At 38.7% G+C, this 26817-nt stretch overlaps 1 protein-coding gene across 3 annotated transcripts in view; it reads left to right on the top strand.

Annotated features, from left to right (window-relative positions):
- Positions 1–26611, top strand: part of LOC123718958 (titin) — a 91787-nt gene extending 65176 nt beyond the window's left edge. For 2 of the 3 annotated variants that reach the window (XM_045675976.1, XM_045675977.1), the window contains 15 exons: positions 13851–15764; positions 16088–16132; positions 16291–16401; positions 17534–17686; positions 17835–18806; positions 19167–20543; positions 20617–20904; positions 21013–21154; positions 21680–22392; positions 22478–22780; positions 22965–23261; positions 23938–24042; positions 24995–25189; positions 25551–25856; positions 26120–26611. In XM_045675976.1, the coding sequence (XP_045531932.1) occupies positions 13851–15764; positions 16088–16132; positions 16291–16401; positions 17534–17686; positions 17835–18806; positions 19167–20543; positions 20617–20904; positions 21013–21154; positions 21680–22392; positions 22478–22780; positions 22965–23261; positions 23938–24042; positions 24995–25189; positions 25551–25856; positions 26120–26313 (7115 nt within the window). In that variant the 3' untranslated portion in view covers positions 26314–26611. Of the gene's footprint in view, positions 1–27; positions 637–813; positions 1357–1893; positions 2077–2253; positions 2437–2493; positions 2743–2919; positions 3103–3198; positions 3448–3543; positions 3793–3969; positions 4873–4968; positions 5578–5739; positions 6283–6372; positions 6643–6753; positions 7363–7524; positions 7708–7884; positions 8068–8163; positions 8773–9243; positions 9543–10247; positions 11278–11388; positions 11638–11814; positions 12358–12468; positions 12718–12828; positions 13006–13850; positions 15765–16087; positions 16133–16290; positions 16402–17533; positions 17687–17834; positions 18807–19166; positions 20544–20616; positions 20905–21012; positions 21155–21679; positions 22393–22477; positions 22781–22964; positions 23262–23937; positions 24043–24994; positions 25190–25550; positions 25857–26119 lie in introns of all 3 variants that reach the window. The other variant, XM_045675975.1, reaches the window with a different exon arrangement.
- Positions 26612–26817: the final 206 nt, after the last annotated feature.

A 26817-nucleotide genomic window follows, 5' to 3' on the forward strand; every position in this document is an offset into this window, starting at 1 on the left:
TCACAGACGAAACACTTCCTCTTACTGACGAGCAAGTATCGCCAGAGCAAGCAACCCTTACCGAAGAATCTCCCGACACAGTCCAAATTACAGAGGTTCAGACTGAAAATGGTGAAACGCGTACCGTTAAAACAAAGAAACGTCGAGTCAAGGGTAAAGACGGCGCTTTTGAAGAAATACACGAAATCACAGAAATAACCGAGTTGCCCGACACGTCGGTAGAAGTGGTTGAAGTACCGGAAGAGACAACCGTCGAAGAAATCGATACACCTGAGGGTAAGTTGGTTATCAAAACTACCAAAAAACGCACAAAGAAGACAAAACACATTCGAACGCCACAGGACATAACAAAGGACACTGTCACAGACGAAACTCTTCCACTTACAGACAAACAAGTATCGACAGAGCAAGCAACCCTTACCGAAGAATCTCCCGACACAGTCCAAATTACAGAGGTTCAGACTGAAACTGGTGAAACGCGTACCGTTAAAACAAAGAAACGTCGAGTCAAGGGTAAAGATGGCGCTGTTGAAGAAATACACGAAATCGCAGAAACAACCGAGTTACCCGACACGTCGGTAGAAGTGGTCGAAATTCCGGAAGAGACAACCGTCGAAGAAATCCATACACCTGAGGGTAAGTTGACTATCAAAACTACCAAAAAACGCACAAAGAAGACAAAACACATTCGAACGCCACATGACATAACAGACGACACTGTCACAGACGAAACACTTCCTCTTACTGACGAGCAATTATCGCCAGAGCAAGCAACCCTTATCGAAGAATCTCCCGACACAGTCCAAATTACAGAGGTTCATACCGAAACCGGTGAAATGCGTACCGTCAAAACAAAGAAACGTCGAGTCAAGGGTAAAGATGGCGCTGTTGAAGAAATACACGAAATCACTGAAACAACTGAGTTGCCCGACACGTCGGTAGAAGTGGTGGAAGTTCCGGAAGAGACAACCGTCGAAGAAATCGATACACCTGAGGGTAAGTTGACTATCAAAACTACCAAAAAACGCACAAAGAAGACAAAACACATTCGAATGCCACAGGACATAACAGAGGACACTGTCACAGACGAAACTCTTCCACTTACAGACAAGCAAGTATCGCCAGAGCAAGCAACCATTAACGAAGAATCTCCCGACACAGTCCAAATTACAGAGGTTCAGACTGAAACTGGTGAAACGCGTACCCTCAAAACAAAGAAACGTCGAGTCAAGGGTAAAGACGGCGCTGTTGAAGAAATACACGAAATCACAGAAATAAACGAGTTGCCCGACACGTCAGTAGAAGTGGTTGAAGTACCAGACGAGATAACCGTCGAAGAAATCGATACACCTGAGGGTAAGTTGACTATCAAAACTACCAAAAAACGCACAAAGAAGACAAAACACATTCGAACGCCACATGACATAACAGACGACACTGTCACAGACGAAACACTTCCTCTTACTGACGAGCAATTATCGCCAGAGCAAGCAACCCTTATCGAAGAATCTCCCGACACAGTCCAAATTACAGAGGTTCATACCGAAACCGGTGAAATGCGTACCGTCAAAACAAAGAAACGTCGAGTCAAGGGTAAAGATGGCGCTGTTGAAGAAATACACGAAATCACTGAAACAACTGAGTTGCCCGACACGTCGGTAGAAGTGGTGGAAGTCCCGGAAGAGACAACCGTCGAAGAAATCGATACACCTGAGGGTAAGTTGACTATCAAAACTACCAAAAAACGCACAAAGAAGACAAAACACATTCGAACGCCACATGACATAACAGACGACACTGTCACAGACGAAACACTTCCACTAGCTGATAAGCAAGTATCGCCGGAGCAAGCAACTATTATCGAAGAATCTCCAGACACAGTCCAAATTACAGAGGTTCAGACTGAAACTGGTGAAACGCGTACCGTCAAAACAAAGAAACGTCGAGTCAAGGGTAAAGATGGCGCTGTTGAAGAAATTCACGAAATCACAGAAATAACCGAGTTGCCCGACACGTCGGTAGAAGTGGTTGAAGTACCGGAAGAGACAACCGTCGAAGAAATCGATACACCTGAGGGTAAGTTGGTTATCAAAACTACCAAAAAACGCACAAAGAAGACAAAACACATTCGAACGCCACATGACATAACAGATGACACTGTCACAGACGAAAAACTTCCACTAGCTGATAAGCAAATATCGCCGGAGCAAGCAACCATTATCGAAGAATCTCCAGACACAGTCCAAATTACAGAGGTTCATACTGAAACCGGTGAAACGCGTACTGTCAAAACAAAGAAACGTCGAGTCAAGGGTAATGATGGCGCTGTTGAAGAAATACACGAAATCACAGAAATAACCGAGTTGCCCGACACGTCGGTAGAAGTGGTTGAAATACCGGAAGAGACAACCGTCGAAGAAATCGATACACCTGAGGGTAAGTTGGTTATCAAAACTCCACATGACATAACAGACGAAACACTTCCACTTACAGACAAACTAGTATCGCCGGAGCAAGCAACCATTATCGAAGAATCTCCAGACACAGTCCAAATTACAGAGGTTCAGACTGAAACTGGTGAAACGCGTACCCTCAAAACAAAGAAACGTCGAGTCAAGGGTAAAGATGGCGCTGTTGAAGAAATTCACGAAATCACAGAAATAACCGAGTTGCCCGACACGTCGGTAGAAGTGGTTGAAATACCGGAAGAGACAACCGTCGATGAAATCGATACACCTGAGGGTAAGTTGGTTATCAAAACTACCAAAAAACGCACAAAGAAGACAAAACACATTCGAACGCCACATGACATAACAGATGACACTGTCACAGACGAAACACTTCCACTAGCTGATAAGCAAGTATCGCCGGAGCAAGCAACCATTATCGAAGAATCTCCCGACACAGTCCAAATTACAGAGGTTCAGACTGAAACTGGTGAAACGCGTACCGTCAAAACAAAGAAACGTCGAGTCAAGGGTAAAGATGGCGCTGTTGAAGAAATTCACGAAATCACAGAAATAACCGAGTTGCCCGACACGTCGGTAGAAGTGGTTGAAGTACCGGACGAGACAACCGTCGAAGAAATCGATACACCTGAGGGTAAGTTGACTATCAAAACTACCAAAAAACGCACAAAGAAGACAAAACACATTCAAACGCCACATGACATAACAGACGAAACACTTCCACTTACAGACAAACTAGTATCGCCGGAGCAAGCAACCATTATCGAAGAATCTCCAGACACAGTCCAAATTACAGAGGTTCAGACTGAAACTGGTGAAACGCGTACCGTCAAAACAAAGAAACGTCGAGTCAAGGGTAAAGATGGCGCTGTTGAAGAAATTCACGAAATCACAGAAATAACCGAGTTGCCCGACACGTCGGTAGAAGTGGTTGAAGTACCGGAAGAGACAACCGTCGAAGAAATCGATACACCTGAGGGTAAGTTGGTTATCAAAACTACCAAAAAACGCACAAAGAAGACAAAACACATTCAAACGCCACATGACATAACAGACGAAACACTTCCACTTACAGACAAACTAGTATCGCCGGAGCAAGCAACCATTATCGAAGAATCTCCAGACACAGTCCAAATTACAGAGGTTCAGACTGAAACTGGTGAAACGCGTACCGTCAAAACAAAGAAACGTCGAGTCAAGGGTAAAGATGGCGCTGTTGAAGAAATTCACGAAATCACAGAAATAACCGAGTTGCCCGACACGTCGGTAGAAGTGGTTGAAGTACCGGACGAGACAACCGTCGAAGAAATCGATACACCTGAGGGTAAGTTGGTTATCAAAACTACCAAAAAACGCACAAAGAAGTCAAAACACATTCGAACGCCACATGACATAACAGATGACACTGTCACAGACGAAACACTTCCACTAGCTGATAAGCAAGTATCGCCGGAGCAAGCAACCATTATCGAAGAATCTCCAGACACAGTCCAAATTACAGAGGTTCAGACTGAAACTGGTGAAACGCGTACCGTCAAAACAAAGAAACGTCGAGTCAAGGGTAAAGATGGAGCTGTTGAAGAAATACACGAAATCACAGAAATAACCGAGTTGCCCGACACGTCGGTAGAAGTGGTAGAAGTACCGGAAGAGACAACCGTCGAAGAAATCGATACACCTGAGGGTAAGTTGGTTATCAAAACTACCAAAAAACGCACAAAGAAGACAAAACACATTCGAACGCCACATGACATAACAGATGACACTGTCACAGACGAAACACTTCCACTAGCTGACAAGCAAGTATCGCCGGAGCAAGCAACTATTATCGAAGAATCTCCAGACACAGTCCAAATTACAGAGGTTCAGACTGAAACTGGTGAAACGCGTACCGTCAAAACAAAGAAACGTCGAGTCAAGGGTAAAGATGGCGCTGTTGAAGAAATACACGAAATCACAGAAATAACCGAGTTGCCCGACACGTCGGTAGAAGTGGTTGAAGTACCGGAAGAGACAACCGTCGAAGAAATCGATACACCTGAGGGTAAGTTGGTTATCAAAACTACCAAAAAACGCACAAAGAAGACAAAACACATTCGAACGCCACATGACATAACAGATGACACTGTCACAGACGAAACACTTCCACTAGCTAATAAGCAAGTATCGCCGGAGCAAGCAACCATTATCGAAGAATCTCCCGACACAGTCCAAATTACAGAGGTTCAGACTGAAACTGGTGAAACGCGTACCGTCAAAACAAAGAAACGTCGAGTCAAGGGTAAAGATGGCGCTGTTGAAGAAATTCACGAAATCACAGAAATAACCGAGTTGCCCGACACGTCGGTAGAAGTGGTTGAAGTACCGGACGAGACAACCGTCGAAGAAATCGATACACCTGAGGGTAAGTTGACTATCAAAACTACCAAAAAACGCACAAAGAAGACAAAACACATTCAAACGCCACATGACATAACAGACGAAACACTTCCACTTACAGACAAACTAGTATCGCCGGAGCAAGCAACCATTATCGAAGAATCTCCAGACACAGTCCAAATTACAGAGGTTCAGACTGAAACTGGTGAAACGCGTACCGTCAAAACAAAGAAACGTCGAGTCAAGGGTAAAGATGGCGCTGTTGAAGAAATTCACGAAATCACAGAAATAACCGAGTTGCCCGACACGTCGGTAGAAGTGGTTGAAGTACCGGAAGAGACAACCGTCGAAGAAATCGATACACCTGAGGGTAAGTTGGTTATCAAAACTACCAAAAAACGCACAAAGAAGTCAAAACACATTCGAACGCCACATGACATAACAGATGACACTGTCACAGACGAAACACTTCCACTAGCTGATAAGCAAGTATCGCCGGAGCAAGCAACCATTATCGAAGAATCTCCCGACACAGTCCAAATTACAGAGGTTCAGACTGAAACTGGTGAAACGCGTACCGTCAAAACAAAGAAACGTCGAGTCAAGGGTAAAGATGGCGCTGTTGAAGAAATTCACGAAATCACAGAAATAACCGAGTTGCCCGACACGTCGGTAGAAGTGGTTGAAGTACCGGACGAGACAACCGTCGAAGAAATCGATACACCTGAGGGTAAGTTGACTATCAAAACTACCAAAAAACGCACAAAGAAGACAAAACACATTCAAACGCCACATGACATAACAGACGAAACACTTCCACTTACAGACAAACTAGTGTCGCCGGAGCAAGCAACCATTATCGAAGAATCTCCAGACACAGTCCAAATTACAGAGGTTCAGACTGAAACTGGTGAAACGCGTACCGTCAAAACAAAGAAACGTCGAGTCAAGGGTAAAGATGGCGCTGTTGAAGAAATTCACGAAATCACAGAAATAACCGAGTTGCCCGACACGTCGGTAGAAGTGGTTGAAGTACCGGAAGAGACAACCGTCGAAGAAATCGATACACCTGAGGGTAAGTTGGTTATCAAAACTACCAAAAAACGCACAAAGAAGTCAAAACACATTCGAACGCCACATGACATAACAGATGACACTGTCACAGACGAAACACTTCCACTAGCTGATAAGCAAGTATCGCCGGAGCAAGCAACCATTATCGAAGAATCTCCAGACACAGTCCAAATTACAGAGGTTCAGACTGAAACTGGTGAAACGCGTACCGTCAAAACAAAGAAACGTCGAGTCAAGGGTAAAGATGGAGCTGTTGAAGAAATACACGAAATCACAGAAATAACCGAGTTGCCCGACACGTCGGTAGAAGTGGTTGAAGTACCGGAAGAGACAACCGTCGAAGAAATCGATACACCTGAGGGTAAGTTGGTTATCAAAACTACCAAAAAACGCACAAAGAAGACAAAACACATTCGAACGCCACATGACATAACAGATGACACTATCACAGACGAAACACTTCCACTAGCTGACAAGCAAGTATCGCCGGAGCAAGCAACCATTATCGAAGAATCTCCAGACACAGTCCAAATTACAGAGGTTCAGACTGAAACTGGTGAAACGCGTACCGTCAAAACAAAGAAACGTCGAGTCAAGGGTAAAGATGGCGCTGTTGAAGAAATACACGAAATCACAGAAATAACCGAGTTGCCCGACACGTCGGTAGAAGTGGTTGAAGTACCGGACGAGACAACCGTCGAAGAAATTGATACACCTGTGGGTAAGTTGACTATCAAAACTACCAAAAAACGCACAAAGAAGACAAAACACATTCGAATGCCACATGACATAACAGACGACACTGTCACAGACGAAACACTTCCACTTACAGACAAACTAGTATCGTCGGAGCAAGCAACCATTATCGAAGAATCTCCAGACACAGTCCAAATTACAGAGGTTCAGACTGAAACTGGTGAAACGCGTACCGTCAAAACAAAGAAACGTCGAGTCAAGGGTAAAGATGGCGCTGTTGAAGAAATTCACGAAATCACAGTAATATCCGAGTTGCCCGACACATCGGTAGAAGTGGTTGAAGTACCGGACGAGACAACCGTCGAAGACATCGATACACCTGAGGGTAAGTTGGTTATCAAAACTACCAAAAAACGCACAAAGAAGACAAAACACATTCGAACGCCACATGACATAACAGATGACACTGTCACAGACGAAACACTTCCACTAGCTGACATGCAAGTATCGCCGGAGCAAGCAACCATTATCGAAGAATCTCCAGACACAGTCCAAATTACAGAGGTTCAGACTGAAACTGGTGAAACGCGTACCGTCAAAACAAAGAAACGTCGAGTCAAGGGTAAAGATGGCACTGTTGAAGAAATACACGAAATCACAGAAATAACCGAGTTGCCCGACACGTCAATAGAAGTGGTTGAAGTACCGGACGAGACAACCGTCGAAGAAATCGATACACCTGAGGGTAAGTTGACTATCAAAACTACCAAAAAACGCACAAAGAAGACAAAACACATTCAAACGCCACATGACATAACAGACGAAACACTTCCACTTACAGACAAACTAGTATCGTCGGAGCAAGCAACCATTATCGAAAAATCTCCAGACACAGTCCAAATTACAGAGGTTCAGACTGAAACTGGTGAAACGCGTACAGTCAAAACAAAAAAACGTCGAGTCAAGGGTAAAGATGGCGCTGTTGAAGAAATTCACGAAATCACAGTAATATCCGAGTTGCCCGACACATCGGTAGAAGTGGTTGAAGTACCGGACGAGACAACCGTCGAAGACATCGATACACCTGAGGGTAAGTTGGTTATCAAAACTACCAAAAAACGCACAAAGAAGACAAAACACATTCGAATGCCACATGACATAACAGATGACACTGTCACAGACGAAACACTTCCACTAGCTGACATGCAAGTATCGCCGGAGCAAGCAACCATTATCGAAGAATCTCCAGACACAGTCCAAATTACAGAGGTTCAGACTGAAACTGGTGAAACGCGTACCGTCAAAACAAAGAAACGTCGAGTCAAGGGTAAAGATGGCGCTGTTGAAGAAATTCACGAAATCACAGAAATAACCGAGTTGCCCGACACGTCGGTAGAAGTGGTTGAAGTACCGGACGAGACAACCGTCGAAGAAATCGATACACCTGAGGGTAAGTTGACTATCAAAACTACCAAAAAACGCACAAAGAAGACAAAACACATTCAAACGCCACATGACATAACAGACGAAACACTTCCACTTACAGACAAACTAGTATCGCCGGAGCAAGCAACCATTATCGAAGAATCTCCAGACACAGTCCAAATTACAGAGGTTCAGACTGAAACTGGTGAAACGCGTACCGTCAAAACAAAGAAACGTCGAGTCAAGGGTAAAGATGGCGCTGTTGAAGAAATTCACGAAATCACAGAAATAACCGAGTTGCCCGACACGTCGGTAGAAGTGGTTGAAGTACCGGAAGAGACAACCGTCGAAGAAATCGATACACCTGAGGGTAAGTTGGTTATCAAAACTACCAAAAAACGCACAAAGAAGTCAAAACACATTCGAACGCCACATGACATAACAGATGACACTGTCACAGACGAAACACTTCCACTAGCTGATAAGCAAGTATCGCCGGAGCAAGCAACCATTATCGAAGAATCTCCAGACACAGTCCAAATTACAGAGGTTCAGACTGAAACTGGTGAAACGCGTACCGTCAAAACAAAGAAACGTCGAGTCAAGGGTAAAGATGGCGCTGTTGAAGAAATACACGAAATCACAGAAATAACCGAGTTGCCCGACACGTCGGTAGAAGTGGTAGAAGTACCGGAAGAGACAACCGTCGAAGAAATCGATACACCTGAGGGTAAGTTGGTTATCAAAACTACCAAAAAACGCACAAAGAAGACAAAACACATTCGAACGCCACATGACATAACAGATGACACTGTCACAGACGAAACACTTCCACTAGCTGACAAGCAAGTATCGCCGGAGCAAGCAACCATTATCGAAGAATCTCCAGACACAGTCCAAATTACAGAGGTTCAGACTGAAACTGGTGAAACGCGTACCGTCAAAACAAAGAAACGTCGAGTCAAGGGTAAAGATGGCGCTGTTGAAGAAATACACGAAATCACAGAAATAACCGAGTTGCCCGACACGTCGGTAGAAGTGGTTGCAGTACCGGACGAGACAACCGTCGAAGAAATTGATACACCTGTGGGTAAGTTGACTATCAAAACTACCAAAAAACGCACAAAGAAGACAAAACACATTCGAATGCCACATGACATAACAGACGACACTGTCACAGACGAAACACTTCCACTTACAGACAAACTAGTATCGTCGGAGCAAGCAACCATTATCGAAGAATCTCCAGACACAGTCCAAATTACAGAGGTTCAGACTGAAACTGGTGAAACGCGTACCGTCAAAACAAAGAAACGTCGAGTCAAGGGTAAAGATGGCACTGTTGAAGAAATACACGAAATCACAGAAATAACCGAGTTGCCCGACACGTCGGTAGAAGTGGTTGAAGTACCGGACGAGACAACCGTCGAAGAAATCGATACACCTGAGGGTAAGTTGACTATCAAAACTACCAAAAAACGCACAAAGAAGACAAAACACATTCAAACGCCACATGACATAACAGACGAAACACTTCCACTTACAGACAAACTAGTATCGTCGGAGCAAGCAACCATTATCGAAGAATCTCCAGACACAGTCCAAATTACAGAGGTTCAGACTGAAACTGGTGAAACGCGTACAGTCAAAACAAAGAAACGTCGAGTCAAGGGTAAAGATGGCGCTGTTGAAGAAATTCACGAAATCACAGTAATATCCGAGTTGCCCGACACATCGGTAGAAGTGGTTGAAGTACCGGACGAGACAACCGTCGAAGACATCGATACACCTGAGGGTAAGTTGGTTATCAAAACTACCAAAAAACGCACAAAGAAGACAAAACACATTCGAATGCCACATGACATAACAGATGACACTGTCACAGACGAAACACTTCCACTAGCTGACATGCAAGTATCGCCGGAGCAAGCAACCATTATCGAAGAATCTCCAGACACAGTCCAAATTACAGAGGTTCAGACTGAAACTGGTGAAACGCGTACCGTCAAAACAAAGAAACGTCGAGTCAAGGGTAAAGATGGCGCTGTTGAAGAAATACACGAAATCACAGAAATAACCGAGTTGCCCGACACGTCGGTAGAAGTGGTTGAAGTACCGGACGAGACAACCGTCGAAGAAATCGATACACCTGAGGGTAAGTTGACTATCAAAACTACCAAAAAACGCACAAAGAAGACAAAACACATTCGAACGCCACATGACATAACAGACGACACTGTCACAGACGAAACTCTTCCACTTACAGACAAACTAGTATCGCCGGAGCAAGCAACCATTATCGAAGAATCTCCAGACACAGTCCAAATTATAGAGGTTCAGACTGAAACTGGTGAAACGCGTACCGTCAAAATAAAGAAACGTCGAGTCAAGGATAAAGATGGCGCTGTTGAAGAAATACACGAAATCACAGAAATAACCGAGTTGCCCGACACGTCGGTAGAAGTGGTTGAAGTACCGGACGAGACAACCGTCGAAGAAATCGATACACCTGAGGGTAAGTTGACTATCAAAACTACCAAAAAACGCACAAAGAAGTCAAAACACATTCGACCGCCACATGACATAACAGGTGACACTGTCACAGACGAAACACTTCCACTAGCTGATAAGCAAGTATCGCCGGAGCAAGTAACCATTATCGAAGAATCTCCAGACACAGTCCAAATTACAGAGGTTCAGACTGAAACTGGTGAAACGCGTACCGTCAAAACAAAGAAACGTCGAGTCAAGGATAAAGATGGCGCTGTTGAAGAAATACACGAAATCACAGAAATAACCGAGTTGCCCGACACGTCGGTAGAAGTGGTTGAAGTACCGGAAGAGACATCCGTCGAAGAAATCGATACACCTGAGGGTAAGTTGGTTATCAAAACTACCAAAAAACGCACAAAGAAGACAAAACACATTCGAACGCCACATGACATAACAGATGACACCGTCTCAGACGAAACACTTCCACTAGCTGACAAGCAAGTATCGCCGGAGCAAGCAACCATTATCGAAGAATCTCCAGACACAGTCCAAATTACAGAGGTTCAGACTGAAACTGGTGAAACGCGTACCGTCAAAACAAAGAAACGTCGAGTCAAGGGTAAAGATGGCGCTGTTGAAGAAATACACGAAATAGCAGAAACAACCGAGTTACCCGACACGTCGGTAGAAGTGGTTGAAATTCCGGAAGAGACAACCGTCGAAGAAATCGATACACCTGAGGGTAAGTTGACTATCAAAACTACCAAAAAACGCACAAAGAAGACAAAACACATTCGAACGCCACATGACATAACAGACGACACTGTCATAGACGAAACTCTTCCACTTACAGACAAACTAGTATCGCCGGAGCAAGCAACCATTATCGAAGAATCTCCAGACACAGTCCAAATTACAGAGGTTCAGACTGAAACTGGTGAAACGCGTACCGTCAAAACAAAGAAACGTCGAGTCAAGGGTAAAGATGGCGCTGTTGAAGAAATTCACGAAATCACAGAAATAACCGAGTTGCCCGACACGTCGGTAGAAGTGGTTGAAATACCGGAAGAGACAACCGTCGAAGAAATCGATACACCTGAGGGTAAGTTGGTTATCAAAACTACCAAAAAACGCACAAAGAAGACAAAACAAATTCGAACGCCACATGACATAACAGATGACACTGTCACAGACGAAACACTTCCACTAGCTGATAAGCAAGTATCGCCGGAGCAAGCAACCATTATCGAAGAATCTCCAGACACAGTCCAAATTACAGAGGTTCAGACTGAAACTGGTGAAACGCGTACCGTCAAAACAAAGAAACGTCGAGTCAAGGGTAAAGATGGCGCTGTTGAAGAAATACACGAAATCACAGAAATAACCGAGTTGCCCGACACGTCGGTAGAAGTGGTTGAAGTACCGGAAGAGACAACCGTCGAAGAAATCAATACACCTGAGGGTAAGTTGGTTATCAAAACTACCAAAAAACGCACAAAGAAGACAAAACACATTCCAACGCCACATGACATAACAGATGACACTGTCACAGACGAAACACTTCCACTAGCTGATAAGCAAGTATCGCCGGAGCAAGCAACCATTCTCGAAGAATCTCCCGACACAGTCCAAATTACAGAGGTTCAGACTGAAACTGGTGAAACGCGTACCGTCAAAACAAAGAAACGTCGAGTCAAGGGTAAAGATGGCGCTGTTGAAGAAATTCACGAAATCACAGTAATATCCGAGTTGCCCGACACATCGGTAGAAGTGGTTGAAGTACCGGACGAGACAACCGTCGAAGAAATTGATACGCCTGAGGGTAAGTTGGTTATCAAAACTACCAAAAAACGCACAAAGAAGACAAAACACATTCGAACGCCACATGACATAACAGACGAAACTCTCACAGACGAAACACTTCTATTTACAGACAAACTCGTATCGCCAGAGCAAGCAACCCTTATCGAAGAATCTCCCGACACAGTCCAAATTACAGAGTTACAGACTGAAACTGGTGAAAAGCGAACCTCCAAAACAAAGAAACGCAGAGTCAAGGGTAAAGATGGCACGGTTGAAGAAATACACGAAATCACAGAAACAACAGAGCTGCCCGACACATCGGTAGATGTGGTTGAAGTTCCGGAAGAGACAACCGTCGCAGAAATCGATTCCCCTGAGGGTAAGTTGACCATCAAAACTACCAAAAAACGCACAAAAAATTCAAAATACATTCGCATGCCACATGACATTATAGATTATACTGTCACTGACGAACCACTTCCACTCACAGACAAACAAATATCGCCAGAGCAAGCAACCCTTATCGAAGAATCTACCGATACAGTCCAAATTACCGAGGTTCAGACTGAAACTGGTAAAACGCGTCCTGACAAAACAAAGAAACGCCAAGTTAAGTGTAAAGATGGCGCTTTTGAAGAAATACACGAAGAAATGGATACACCTGTAGGTAAGTTATCCATAAAAACTATCAAGAACAAAGAAGACAAAACACATTCACAGCCCACAGAACATAACATATGACACTGTCACTTACGAAACACTTCCATAGATAATCTTGTATCGCCTGAGCAGAAAAATTTTCGACGATATACTCAGAGAAGTCATAGAAACAACTAAATTGCCTAACAGATCAATATAAATTGTTGAAATTTCGTATGAGACAACCTTTAAAGAAGTGGTTACACCCGTGGGTAAGTAGCTAATCAAACTCTTCAGTTTTGGTACTATAGAGCCTTTTAATGGAAGCAATCGAGAAGATTAGGTTGGTGCATTCATAACCAGTTTTTTAAGGTTAGCCACTATAAATATTAACATTACATACCATGAAATTCACTTACGAATTGCACTAAATGCATGCATGCTGTTCATGAAATACCAGTGATACATAGTGATTTAGTCAACAGTAATGGTGGAATTTTCACATAAAACCTGTTAATGCTTCGGTTGGTAAGTTTAGTTATTTTTCACAGATATTTTGGTCGTTTTTGTCAAGGCATTTTTATTTAATGAGGAATAAACCAAAAAATAGTCGAGAGTATATTTAGAGAAGAATTGTTTAAGTTAATTTGTTATGACCAAATTTATACGTTTGAATTCGCAGGGTATAAAAACTAGTTAGCATAAGTACTGTCGTACACTCATAACTTAAAGTATCTTGTTATTTTTAACAAGATACGTTAAGTAGATTAATGTGGGTATCCCTCCTTTTAAATGTAAAATGAAAATGTATTATCCTTTAATTTGCGACTGTGTTCATCAACATTAACAATAATTTGTGTCATGTCTTTACAGTTTACGAAAAAACTGAGGATGGGACGACAGAAGATGGGAAGACACCTGACCAGATGCCTGAAAAGCCTCTTGAGCCGTCTACGAAACGGAAACTAAAGCTAAAACCACAGAAAATTGAAGTTATACAAATAAGCCAACCTCAAAAGGCGAGTGAGTTGCCAGAACCTCAGTTTACCACCTTGAAACTTAAAAAACCATCACAAAAACCTAAACAAGAGGTAAAAGTAGCAACATTACCGAAGTTCCAATTAAAAAGCAGGATAAGATTCATAAGTGATTGGCCACCTAGTGTTGTAATGCCTTTAATCACTACAATAGGAAGTATTAAACAAAACGGTGAACTATCACGAAATATTAAAGACGCTCAAAAAATAAGAAAGAAGCATAAGATAGACAAATTACCGGATCTAGAAAGACCTGATTTAGAAGTTATTGAAGATGTATCTTTTGATAGTAATAAAGCTTTACTTAAACCTGATGATGGACTGGAAACTCCTAAAGTGGAAATCCCTATGAATATCTCGAAACCTAGCGATCTTACAGAAACCAGCAGAGCTAAAAAATTGATACCAATGAAAATTGAAAAAAAACTATTGGAAGTAGATAAGCCTCAACATGCTGAGAGTACTGAAGGGCCGCAATTCATGCAACTTAAATTAAAAAAGGCTGTTCCAAAACAAAAACAGGATAGCACACTTGTCAAAATACCCAAATTGCAATTAAAAAGCCGGATAAAATTTATAAATGATTGGCCACCAGAAATCAAAAAACTTTCATTTACTATAATAGACAGTATACGACAAAATGGTATTTTGTCAAGAAATATAAAAGATGCAGCAAAAATTAAGAAAAAACCAATTAAAGAACCAAATCTTCCCAATATAGAAATAACAGAACTCGAAAAGCCAATGTTTACTCATGAAGATCTTATTGAGAGCAAAGAAAAAATACCCGAGTTATACAACGAAACACCGGAAGAAATTCTCGAACAGTTTACTATATTGCCTCGAAAGTCTAGTGGTAAAAAAGTAGAAGAAATTGAAGATGAGGTTACTATAAAAAAGAAACTAAAACCGACTAGAAAATCATCTACTACTTTACCAGAAATAACAGAACCCGAAATAGTACTATTCAGACCTAAAACAACTAAAACGCTCGAAGATGTGGAACAAGAGTTTAATATTCAATTGAATTCGTATGCCGAGGAAGAAATATCTATGTCAAGTAAAGTTAAATTGAAACAACCGAAGCTTACAACATTTGGCGAAGAGGCAAGTGAAACTTCAATTAAACTCTATGAAGAAGATAATGAGACACCAGAAGCAATTGTTATTTCTGATGCAGAAGATGACAATATAAAAGAACCAGTTGATATTGTGTTGTCTATGAAAACGGTTGATAAGAAAAAAATTGTCGAAGATGATACTTCTGTTATAATAACAAAACCGAAACCATCTACTGAAATATCAGAAATAAGTGAAGATGTCAACATTATTCTGCAGAAAAAGCCTGAATATATCGTTGATAATCAAGAAGAAGTAGCATTCGATATAAAACAAACAGTTGACCAGTTCAAGGAAGAAGATATTTCACTTTCAAGCAAAATTAAACTTAAATCAAAAACAAAATTAAGTAAATCAGAAGCTGCGGATGAAGTTTTAATAAAATTACATCAAGAAAATATTGATCAAGATATTAATGAATTCGATGAAATAATTATAAGCGATGGTGACGTTGAAGAAAATGTCGAAATGGTGATCAAACGCAAACCGAAAAAAGCGCCCTATGAAGTTAGTGAGGTAGAAGAGTTAAGTGTAGAGTTAAAGCCAAAAAAAATCACCGCGTCGCTGTTTGACGACGAAATACTTACAGTATCAACAAAACGAAAATCAAAGAAACCGTTAACAGTGCAAGGTACGTCAGTATTCTTCTAATTAAGTTTTGTTAATACAGTGAGGATTTAGGTACAGTCTTTTTTTTTAACTTGAAAGAAAACATTAATATTAAATTCAGATAAATAAACAATTTCCGATTTGTCATTGCTAATAAATAAATCGTAATGTCTTTAGTATAAATTTTAATTGCCATACTTTGTTGACGGTCTGTGCTCTAGATTTTCTTCTTGTTGCATCTTACAAAAAGTCTACCGCTGGCTGCCGGTTTGATTTTAAGAACTAAATGTACAATTCAACTAAAAAAACAAGCATAATGTATTTATTATTTCTTAAAATTTCTAGAAGCAGATGTTACAATGAATATATCGAGAGAACAAGAGTTCCCAGGTATGTATGCTTATAAAATATGTAAACAGTTTTGCTATAACTTTACTTCTTTAATTTGACAATTTAAAAATGTAGGATCAGTAACCATAACACGAGTATACGTGATGGCCTACCGAACTCTTTATGACCATTATAAAATAATAACTACTTTATTTCAGAAACGCCAGTAAATGTTCGATGTGGTGATATAGTATTTGCAGTTTATTCATATATAGCAGAAAGTGATGAAGCTATAAATCTAGTAGAGGGCGAACGACTATATATACTGGGTAATCCTTTTTGTTTTAAATTATTCATATATACTCAGTTTGTAGAAAGCTTTTAATTTATTAGAATTATTAATCATAAGACAGGTAAGAGAGACTTACGACTTTATAATATATAACATAAATATAACACTCATGACCTAGTTGATGACGAAGTTCGACCTAAAAGGGTGATTTAATGAAGCAATTGCTTTAGTGGCATCAGCCATTTAATCGAACTAAGCGCTGCATTTTCTTTTGAAAGGGCTTATAGTTCTGGGCTTGAAGGTTTTTGACAGCTCAGATCGGGCTGTTTCACGAGCGTAGCTCTGCCTGAGTAAACTCAGGTAACCAATGCGTGCCGGTATTTATAGCAACGAATTTGTGAAAAACATAGATGTTTCGAGGAACATTCTTAACACGCACCCGCGGTTCGATTACTAATACTTTTGGTTGAATGCATTAGTAATACTTTAACTTGCGTAGATACCGATATCGTGGTAGTGATCGTCGTAAAATCATTTACGTAGATACTCTACAAGTATTGCAAAATTCTTGATATCAAGTAGGTAATGAAAGAAATTTTTTAATCAGTCCAGGAATTTTTAGCTTATTGTAAATTGTTATAAAAACAAAATTTAAAAAAGCAAAATAATTTGATAATAACATTAGAGAAGTGAATTATTTGCAGATCATCCCCATACACAAAATTTGACGTAGTTTTGTTGGGGCAGCAAAATAATTTGATGTTCTGGAATTCCGACTCGGGATAGGCCAGCATACCATTGCATTGCATTGTATTACATGAGTAAAACGTATTTATTTTACGCCATTATTTTGTTCTATAATCAATAGTTTCCACAGCGCACGCGACGACAGATTTTTATGGATAATTTTTTCGCACCTTGTGTTATAATATTGCATATTTATTATGGATTTTATAGGGATATATTGAACATGTAATATAGCCTATGTCAATCAGTGAAGATGCCGTTTTCTAATGGTGAAAGAATCTTTCTAAATCGGTCCAGTAGTTTTGTGTGAAAACATTACTAACATACATACAAAAGCACAAATGTTTCCTATTTGCAATCAAAGTATAGTTTGACATAGTTTACACTGCACACTTTCATTCACATTCTGTTTATTAATACAGATACAACGAACCAAGATTGGTGGTACGTTCGAAAGCATTTAACAGAAGAAATTGGTTGGGTGCCAGCACAGTATCTGATGGATGAAGAAACCTACACTTTATATTTACAGAAAAAATTAAACGAAAAAATTGATAAGCTGCCAGTTTTTGAAAGTAAGGATTTTTATTTTATTTTTAGTTGACAAGATTCTATTTAAATAACAGATAAGAAGCAAAGAATGAACAAATCCTAAAGTAAGAGTATATCTTTCCATTCCATAAAATATTTTATTGCAATATTGACCTTTAAAATTTTTTACAGAACCTACATCCGAAGAACAAGCTATAGCCCCAATATTTGTTGAAAAACTCAGACCAAAACATACGCCAGATGGCTCAACCGTTCAATTTGAATGTCAGGTGGAGGGATATCCTAGGCCTCAAATCACTTGGTTCCGACAAACGGCCATTATTAAACCATCTCAAGATTTCCAAATGTATTACGATGATGACAATGTCGCAACACTAGTCATTCGTGAAGTTTTCCCGGAGGACGCTGGAACCTTCACATGTGTGGCAAAGAACGCAGCTGGCTTCGCCTCAAGTACTACTGAGTTAATCGTAGAAGCTCCCCTTTCAGATCATGGCTCAGAAATGACTATTCTATCTAGGAAGAGCCTGTCCAGAGAATCTTCTTTAGCTGATATTTTAGAAGGTATACCCCCTACATTCTCAAAACGTCCTAAAGCGCAATACGTTGACGAGCGGTCTGATATATATCTCGAGTGTCGTTTGGTCGCAATACCTGAACCAGACATAACATGGCTTTTCAAAAATGAAGAAATTATTCCTAGTGATAATATATCTATTGTTACTGAATCAGATATGCATATGTACTGTAGTGTATTAAAAATATCTAATGTAAGAAAACATCAAGAAGGCACTTACACAGTACTGGCAGTAAACAGAGAAGGTGAAGCTAGCTTACCAATTGTACTCAAAATAAAAACAGGCGAAAAAGAGAAACCACAAGTTATTGAACCATTGAAAAATATGACTATAAGGCAGGGCGAAAGTTTTGTTCTTACAGCACAAGTGGTAGGAAACCCAGCACCGAAAGTTGCGTGGTTTAAAAACCATAAACCTCTTAATTCCCTTCCAATCAAATCCGATGGAAACGTGCACTCAGTAACTATAATTAAGCCTACAAAAGGAAAGGATGATGGAGTTTACACACTAAAAGCTGTTAATTCTGAAGGTGGAACAGAAACCAATGCTGTTATTGTAATAGAAGGTAAGGGTATGTGTTAAATCAAATATAAATTGTTGTGTTTGACAACATATATATGTTAAATTCAACACATATATACATATTGTTAAATTGATGTAACCTACCTAAAAGTAAGAAAACTTGCTTCTGTACATAGAAGCAAGTTTTTTTAAGTTTACCACCATGTCTTTATGATTTTCTACAGTTCCACTTAGTGGCCGAGTGTAAGTATAACGATATTTTTTTTTTAGGATAATTGGACCTCATTTACAATAGTAAAACCTAATCGATAATTACTAAAACACAGCGTTTTTTCCTTAAACGTTTTATGATCTTAATAATTTCTCTATATAACATACTTACTTAATTATTCTTTGTTTTCAGAACCAACCGAAGAAAATTCCGAACCTCCACTTTTCATTCACCGATTCCAAGAGATAACAGTAAAAGAGAAAGAAACCATTAAATTAAACGCTAAAGTTACAGGTAACCCTGTCCCATCTATTACTTGGTATAGAAATAATAAAATTCTTACTCCATCTGAAACAGTAACACAAAGATTTGACGGAGAAAATATAGAATTAATTATATCAAATGTAGATTCTGAAATAGATTCAGGTGACTATAAATGCGTCGCTTCTAATAGTGCTGGAAAAGCATCACATGGCGCTAAAGTAACAATCGACGTAGAAAAAGTCACTTTTGTAAAAAAATTAAAAACAGAGTATGAAATAGAGGAAGGTAAGACAGTTATTTTAGAATGTGAAACATCCCACACCGTATCCACAAAGTGGTATCATAACGCCAAGGAGCTAAGTGGCATGGACCATAGAGAAATTATTCAAGAGGGTAGAGTTCACAAACTTAGAATTAAAAAGGCAAAGATCACGGATGAAGGAACATTTAGATGTATTGTTAAGGGCCAAGAAACAAGTGCAAATGTAAAAGTATATGAAACGGTTCCAGAATTTATTAGGAGACTGCAAGACTTTGAGGTTAAAGAAAGAGATGTCGCTATTTTAGAAGTCGAAATTAATTCGGAAACCGCTGAAGTTTACTGGGAAAAAGATGGTGAAATCCTTAAACCTAAAAAGAATAAATATGAAGTTGAGAAACGTGGAAATATTCGTAAACTACTTATTAGAAATACCTCTGTGCATGATGAGGGTGAATATATATGTAAACTGCGGAATGATTCTTGTAGTGCTGAAATTACAGTGGTTGAGTTGCCACCAGAAATAATATCTCGTCTTCAAGACCAACGAGTCAATAAGGGTTACAAAGCGACATTTGAAATTGAGCTTACAAAAGGTGATGCTCTCGTTAGATGGTTTAAAGATAACTCGGAAATACAATTTTCAAATCATATTCAACTGACTATTGACGGAAAGAAACAAAAACTAAAAATATACGATTGTGACTTAAATGATGGAGGAGAGTATGCATGTGAAGTAGGAAGTGACAGATGTTCTGCAAAATTAAGAGTTGACGAGCCAACGATAGACTTTTCAATGCGTCTTCCAGAAGTCATTACTGTACCAGCGAACACCGATGCCTACTTGACAGTTGTAATACCTGATGAAATTAATGATGTTTTGTGGTATAAACGTAAAACACTGATTAAAGATACAGATAAATTCACCTTGATCAGAGATGGCAAAAATCGCACTCTAATTATTCGAAAATGTATTGAAGATGATCAGACAGAATACTCTTGTGTCTTATCGGAGGCGAGGTGTTCAACAAAATTAAAAGTAGAAGGTAGGGGAAATTCTTACTTACAAAAGCATTTATTGCTTAAGATATAAGATATAATAATTGTGTTTTTTTTTAGTAATCGAATATTCTCCAAAAGTGGTATCATATGAGAAAGAATACAGAGTAAAGCGGGGTAGTGACATAACGATAAATGTATTTTATGAAGCTAATCCACCACCAAATGACGAATGGGTCGTCAGCGCTAAAATTATAAAGAAATCAAAACACATGAAGCCGTCCATTGATTCCAAAGTGGCTAGTCTTACGATAAAAAATATTGAACATTCCGATGCTGGTTTATATAGATTAAAACTTCAGAATAATTGTGGTGAAGTGAAAATTGAAACTAAACTCATAGTTCTGGGTAATTATGTCCTCAATACTATTTATTTCTGAAAGTACACATTTAATCCATGTATTCTACTGAATGTAGTGAATATTTTAACAAAACTAAAAGAAATGATGTTTTCAGATCATCCATCGCCTCCTGGGACTCCCAAAATACTCGAAGTCGATGACAACTTTGTTAATCTATTCTGGAGTAAACCTACTGATACTGGATATTCAGAAATTCAATTTTATATTGTAGAGTACCAAGAGCAGAACACTACAGAGTAAGTATTAAATTACACTAGGAGTGATAAAAACCCATCAAGACATGACGGTTATTAGAATGATAGTGTCAAAAACTCTTTTATTATTTTTTGCTAACTCAATAAATAAAGCTAACTAACGGGGTCTCGTGCTTCCGAGCCTGTCCGCCTCCTCACCACAAGCTTCTCCGAGTTATCGGGATCTCTGCGTATTCTATGTCCAAAAAAGATCAGGATTCTTTGGTAACACACTAAAGAAAGATGGGTCGTCCTATTCGCTGTCCAGGGAATCTTGAGTATCCGCCTCTAACACCCCCACCCACCACAATAAGAATTATAGTAATAATATAAATCTTGGTATTGTTTACTATTTTGTTGACGTTTTGAAAACGTAATGAAAATTATTGTTGGTATTACGACGACATATTTTTCGAACCGAAATCGAAGACTGAGTATTAACATTATGAATAACCCAAGATTTTTTAAAGGATGTTTATGTAAGATAGTTCAAGTATATTAACATTTATAAATTTTACAAATTTCTAGATGGATTTCAATCGAAAACGTCAAACTAAACCAATATTGCATAGAAAACTTGAAGACGAAATCGTCGTATAGGTTCCGTGTATTTGCTGTGAATGAAGTCGGTGTAAGTGAAGCTTCAGAGGTAACAGAGTTCGTTAGAATACAAAAAGTCATTACTGGACAACCACCGACCGTAGAAAATCCACTGAAAGACGTGATAGCTGAACCTGGTGAGTGTGTGGAGCTATCTTGTATATTTGGTGGAATTCCTGAGCCAAAAGTATCTTGGATGAAAAACGGAAAGCAATTAAAGACCGCAAAAGCTACTTACGTAAATCGTGTGGCCACTCTTGTAATATCAAGTTCAAAATCAAGCGAAGGCGAATATAAATGTGTAGCATTAAATGAATTTGGTGAGATTTATACATCATGCCATGTAGAGCTACAATTGAAGCCTGCTATAATAGTCTCAGATGATGAAAAAGATCAAAAGAGTAAAATAAATAGTGAATGGACGGTAGCTGCAACTATAGAAGGAATACCACGGCCGGATATTATTTGGTATAAGAACGGTACAAAATTACAAACCACAAAAGATATAGAGATCACTACCAGCGAAAATAGAAGTACCATACGTATTATAAGTTTAAAACGTACGCACAGTGGTAAATATACGATTGAAGCTACTAACAAGGCTGGGAAATCTTCTATAGATCTCTCACTTAAAGTGTTTGGTAAGTCAAATAAATATATAATAATATATGTATATGTGATAAGACATTTAGATTAATGATAATCAAATAAAACAATTTATTTTAGACAAACCAAGTAAACCTGAGGGACCAATTATAATGCGAGAAATTAGTAGGGAGTCCGTTACCATAGAATGGAAACCTCCAGTAGACGATGGCGGACTTGAGCTGACTAAATATGCTATCCAGAAGCATGACCCTGAAGTTGACCAATGGGTAATGGTGGCTGACGTCAACAAAGATGTAGAAACATATTGTATTCAAAGACTGAACGAAAATTGCGAATACATGTTCCGAATTATGGCGCAAAATCCTATTGGTGTATCGGACGCTTTAGAAAGTGAACCGATAGTTATAAAGACTGCTTTAGGTGAGCAATAAATTAATGTATTTATTTGTCTAATTTCACAATATTCAATTTCATTGTAAGATTAATGAGTAGTAAAATTCTCTTATTAATATTTTTTTATTAAAATAAGGCATATTCTTACTTATTAGACTAGGATTTATTAGATTTATCTGTCGTGTTTATCTAATGTGCAATGTTTTTTAAGACGTTCCATCCCCACCCCTGGGTCCTCTCGGCATATATGGTATAGCCCAAAATTCACTCACATTGACATGGAATCCACCTGAAAAGAATGGTGGTTCCATTATCCTTGACTATACCATAGAAATAAAACAAGACAACAAATACTGGACAAATGTGGCTATTGTACCAGAAACATTGGCTGATATCGGAAATCTCATAACAAATTCGACGTATCAATTTAGAATATACGCTCGAAATGAAATAGGAAAAAGTTTACCTTACGTTCCTGAGGAGAAAATTACAATTGGAAAGACGTTGTGTAGGTTTCAATTCGAGACTTACGCTTTTGCTATAAATTAATATATTTAAAATCCGCTTTTATGTTCAATAAAATGTAGCGAGCTTTTAATTAAATTTTATTTAGCCTTTTAACAATGTTAATTATTGATACGCTCAGCCTCTTACGAGTAGAATGGCAAAACATAAAACATTTCAATGTTCGGTCATCAACATGTCATACATTTTTAGTTTTATGTTTAAGCTTAAAGAAGAATGTTAGGGAACAGTATTTATATCACCAGAATGGTAGAAATATGGATATCGCTTGTATACGATAAATTTTTTGTTGTGAAATGTATTTACATTTTGAAATCATTCCGACAATATTTTGAAATTGAAATTAACCAAATATTTTTATCACTATACTTCAACAAGGCTAGGCTTATTTAACATAAAATTAAGATGTTTCTAGGTTTAACAAGGTCACTTTATGTTGTTTGTAAGCTAACAAAGAATGCAATAATCATAAAAACTTAATCTATGTTTTCCTATAGTTTAAATGTTTCTTATAAAATTTACAATTTTACATATTTTTAAATGGTTTGAACATACACATTTTTCCCGTCAAGTTGTATTTGCGCCGTGACAGTATTCTTAAAAGAGTGGAATTTGACTAGTTTCTATGAATAAAAGTATTATCTTATTGTTAATTACAGCTCCGCCTTCAAGACCGCAAAGATTTATAGTGAGAGACATAACATCAAGATCTGTTACACTTCAGTGGATGGTACCCGATAGTGATGGAGGCAGCCCAATAACGAGTAAGTAAAAGCCTCGAAATTCAATTTGTAAATGGATTATTAAAAGAAACCTTCTTTTATCAACTTAATTACATATTTAACGCAAGTAATAATAATTATAGATCGTGATTGCTTTATTGAACCGAAACTTCTTTATCAACGTTGTAAAAAAATTTAACGTCACATTTTTGTTACGCGTCCCATCATTCCTTTACGCGCCATCTTTTTCTTGTCCCTACCACGGTTGATTCGAAAAGATTAGAAGCCTTTAATAATAATGAAAGCAATAACCCTATTACAATTAATGAAATTCTGTAATAATCTTAGTAGTAAGTAATAAGGTAAAATGAAATAATTGTATTATTTGTCTTCATGTCTATGATAATAAAAGCCTTTTGTTAAACTTTATCTTTGCATATAGTAGAGAATTTTCAGAAAAATAAGGTCATAAAGAAGTTTCAGTTCTTACGTGTGTACACTAGTACACACACACACATTTTTTTATTTATATATGTATTCGTTTCGATGAAAATATTTATGAATCCATTAATAATTTATGCAGCAATGCAACTTTATCATCTTAGTATTGCTATGATCAATCTAAAAACAATACAGGAAAATACATGAGATATTATATCACAACGACGTTATATTTAATTATTTTAATGGACGAGTTCGATTACATTACATGAATTTTTACGTTAGCTAAGCTTCGTAGAGTAGATCAAATACACCTTTAATAAAGTAATAAAAAAATTGACTAGGCATTCGTAGATGGTGCCCATTCTTGCCTTGGACATCATGCCCAAATAAAATACAATATACATATATTATTAACATAAATATGTTTGGACATTGTTAACAATATTACATTATTGTATGTGTAAATGATTAAAGAAACGGATGCATCTAAGACGCAGGTTTCGCCACTGGACTAATTCCTAACAACTAATTTCATATAAACTCATTTCAGACTACATTATCGAATACAAGACCGTGAAAGGTAAATCATGGTCAAAGCTCATAACAGTTAGTGGATCAGTATTCGAACACTGCATAGAAAACCTTAAGGAGAAGGAACAAATCGTTTTTCGAATATCCGCTGAGAATGCGATAGGTGTTAGTTTGCCCACGCAGTCGCAAAACGTTCGCTTGGACAAACATGCAAGTAAGTATCTATAATCTATCTAAATATAATTATCCATTCCAATGGAGGAGACAATACTGGGGGCTATACCGCCTCATATAATGCTTAATGGCTACCGTGTTATACAGCAGATCATCACATATCAGGCTTAAGTCCCGGGTTGTGGTTGGGACGATGAATAAAATACGTATTTTTATCAATCTAAATGTTGTTGTGTTTCAAAAGTGATATACATACTTTCTTTGGGACTGTGAAGATTCCACACCATATTTTATTTAAAGGCCAATAAAATCTTTAAAATTTATTAGAGTCAATTATATTCTTCACGGAACCAACGTTTAATGTAATCTACCGCAAACATTATAATACACATCCTTTCCAGCCGTGCCTTCACCTCCCACCGCGCCATTGGAGATCCGAATGGTCGGTAACAACATGGTGATGACGTCATGGGGCACACCGGAATGGGATGGTGGAGCCCCACTTCAAGGGTACAACATTGCTATCCGTGACGTCACAAAGACCATGTGGATTGAAGTAGGAAAGGTCGATGCGAATAACCTGAAATTCAATATTCGTGACTTGAATGAGAACCACACATACATGGTACGGATTTACGCCAGGAATGAGATCGGTCTCAGTGAGCCGCTGGAATCAGACGAGGCCTTCAAAGTTCTACCTGGAGAAGGTAAGATTTACATCCGTGTTTTAAATAAAATTGTACGGTCCGTAAACGCATAAGCTTCGATTGCCAGTACACAAAACAGCAATTAAAAATCAGGGACATCAATAAATGTAAATCTCCAAAACCGTAATAGAATAGATTTTATTCACACATTACGTATTTATACATTAGCTAGTTCGATATCCCGATTATATTTAACATAAATTAAATTCTCAAGAAAATCTATATAATACTCATAATTTTCTATCTATTCATTTAATATCCAGATTCTCACTACGACGAAGAGCCGGGCGAGTTTACAGAAGCAACGGAACCAACGTCCTTCAGTCAAACAACTACTTCCTGGCTTCGGGACCACAACATGGACGCCGATATCCGCTCATACGCGCGAGGCTCCCTGCTTAGGCGGGACGAGTACTTCTTCAGAATATGGTACTACGCCAAACAGCTGTTCAAATGAACGAATCCGTACATACGTACAATTACCTGTGATATCTCAACACAAAAACCATTCTAGTTCACGTATAGTTATAGTTTAGCGCCAAAGCGTTCATCCTTCAATGTGTAGTTGAAGATTATTTATTTTAGAGTAGGAGATTATTTATTTAAATTATTTTGTAAATAAAACCTTACCGTCGTTTGTTTCTCGTCTAAGGAGACGTTAATATAGGTGCATAATTTTCATTTCGATAAACGAGATTCAAACTTGGCCAGATTTTATATTTCATTAAAATGTTCAATAAATTGCTGTTAATATACTTTTGTTTTTTATTTATTTTCGCACAATAAGTATCTTCTGTCATTTTAAAGTTCAATAGACATTTCAATGTTATAAGTATACCGCCTTTCTTTACTGACGTTCAAATAGCCAGCCGAAGTGCAGATTTTATGAAATCACAGAGATGAATAAATTGATTTTTAGTCAAGTCACGAGTAAAATGAAATTTCACTGAACGCAACACGC

The sequence above is a fragment of the Pieris brassicae genome, chromosome Z, assembly GCF_905147105.1.
Source record: "Pieris brassicae chromosome Z, ilPieBrab1.1, whole genome shotgun sequence".
NCBI classification, from domain to species: Eukaryota; Metazoa; Arthropoda; class Insecta; order Lepidoptera; family Pieridae; genus Pieris; species Pieris brassicae.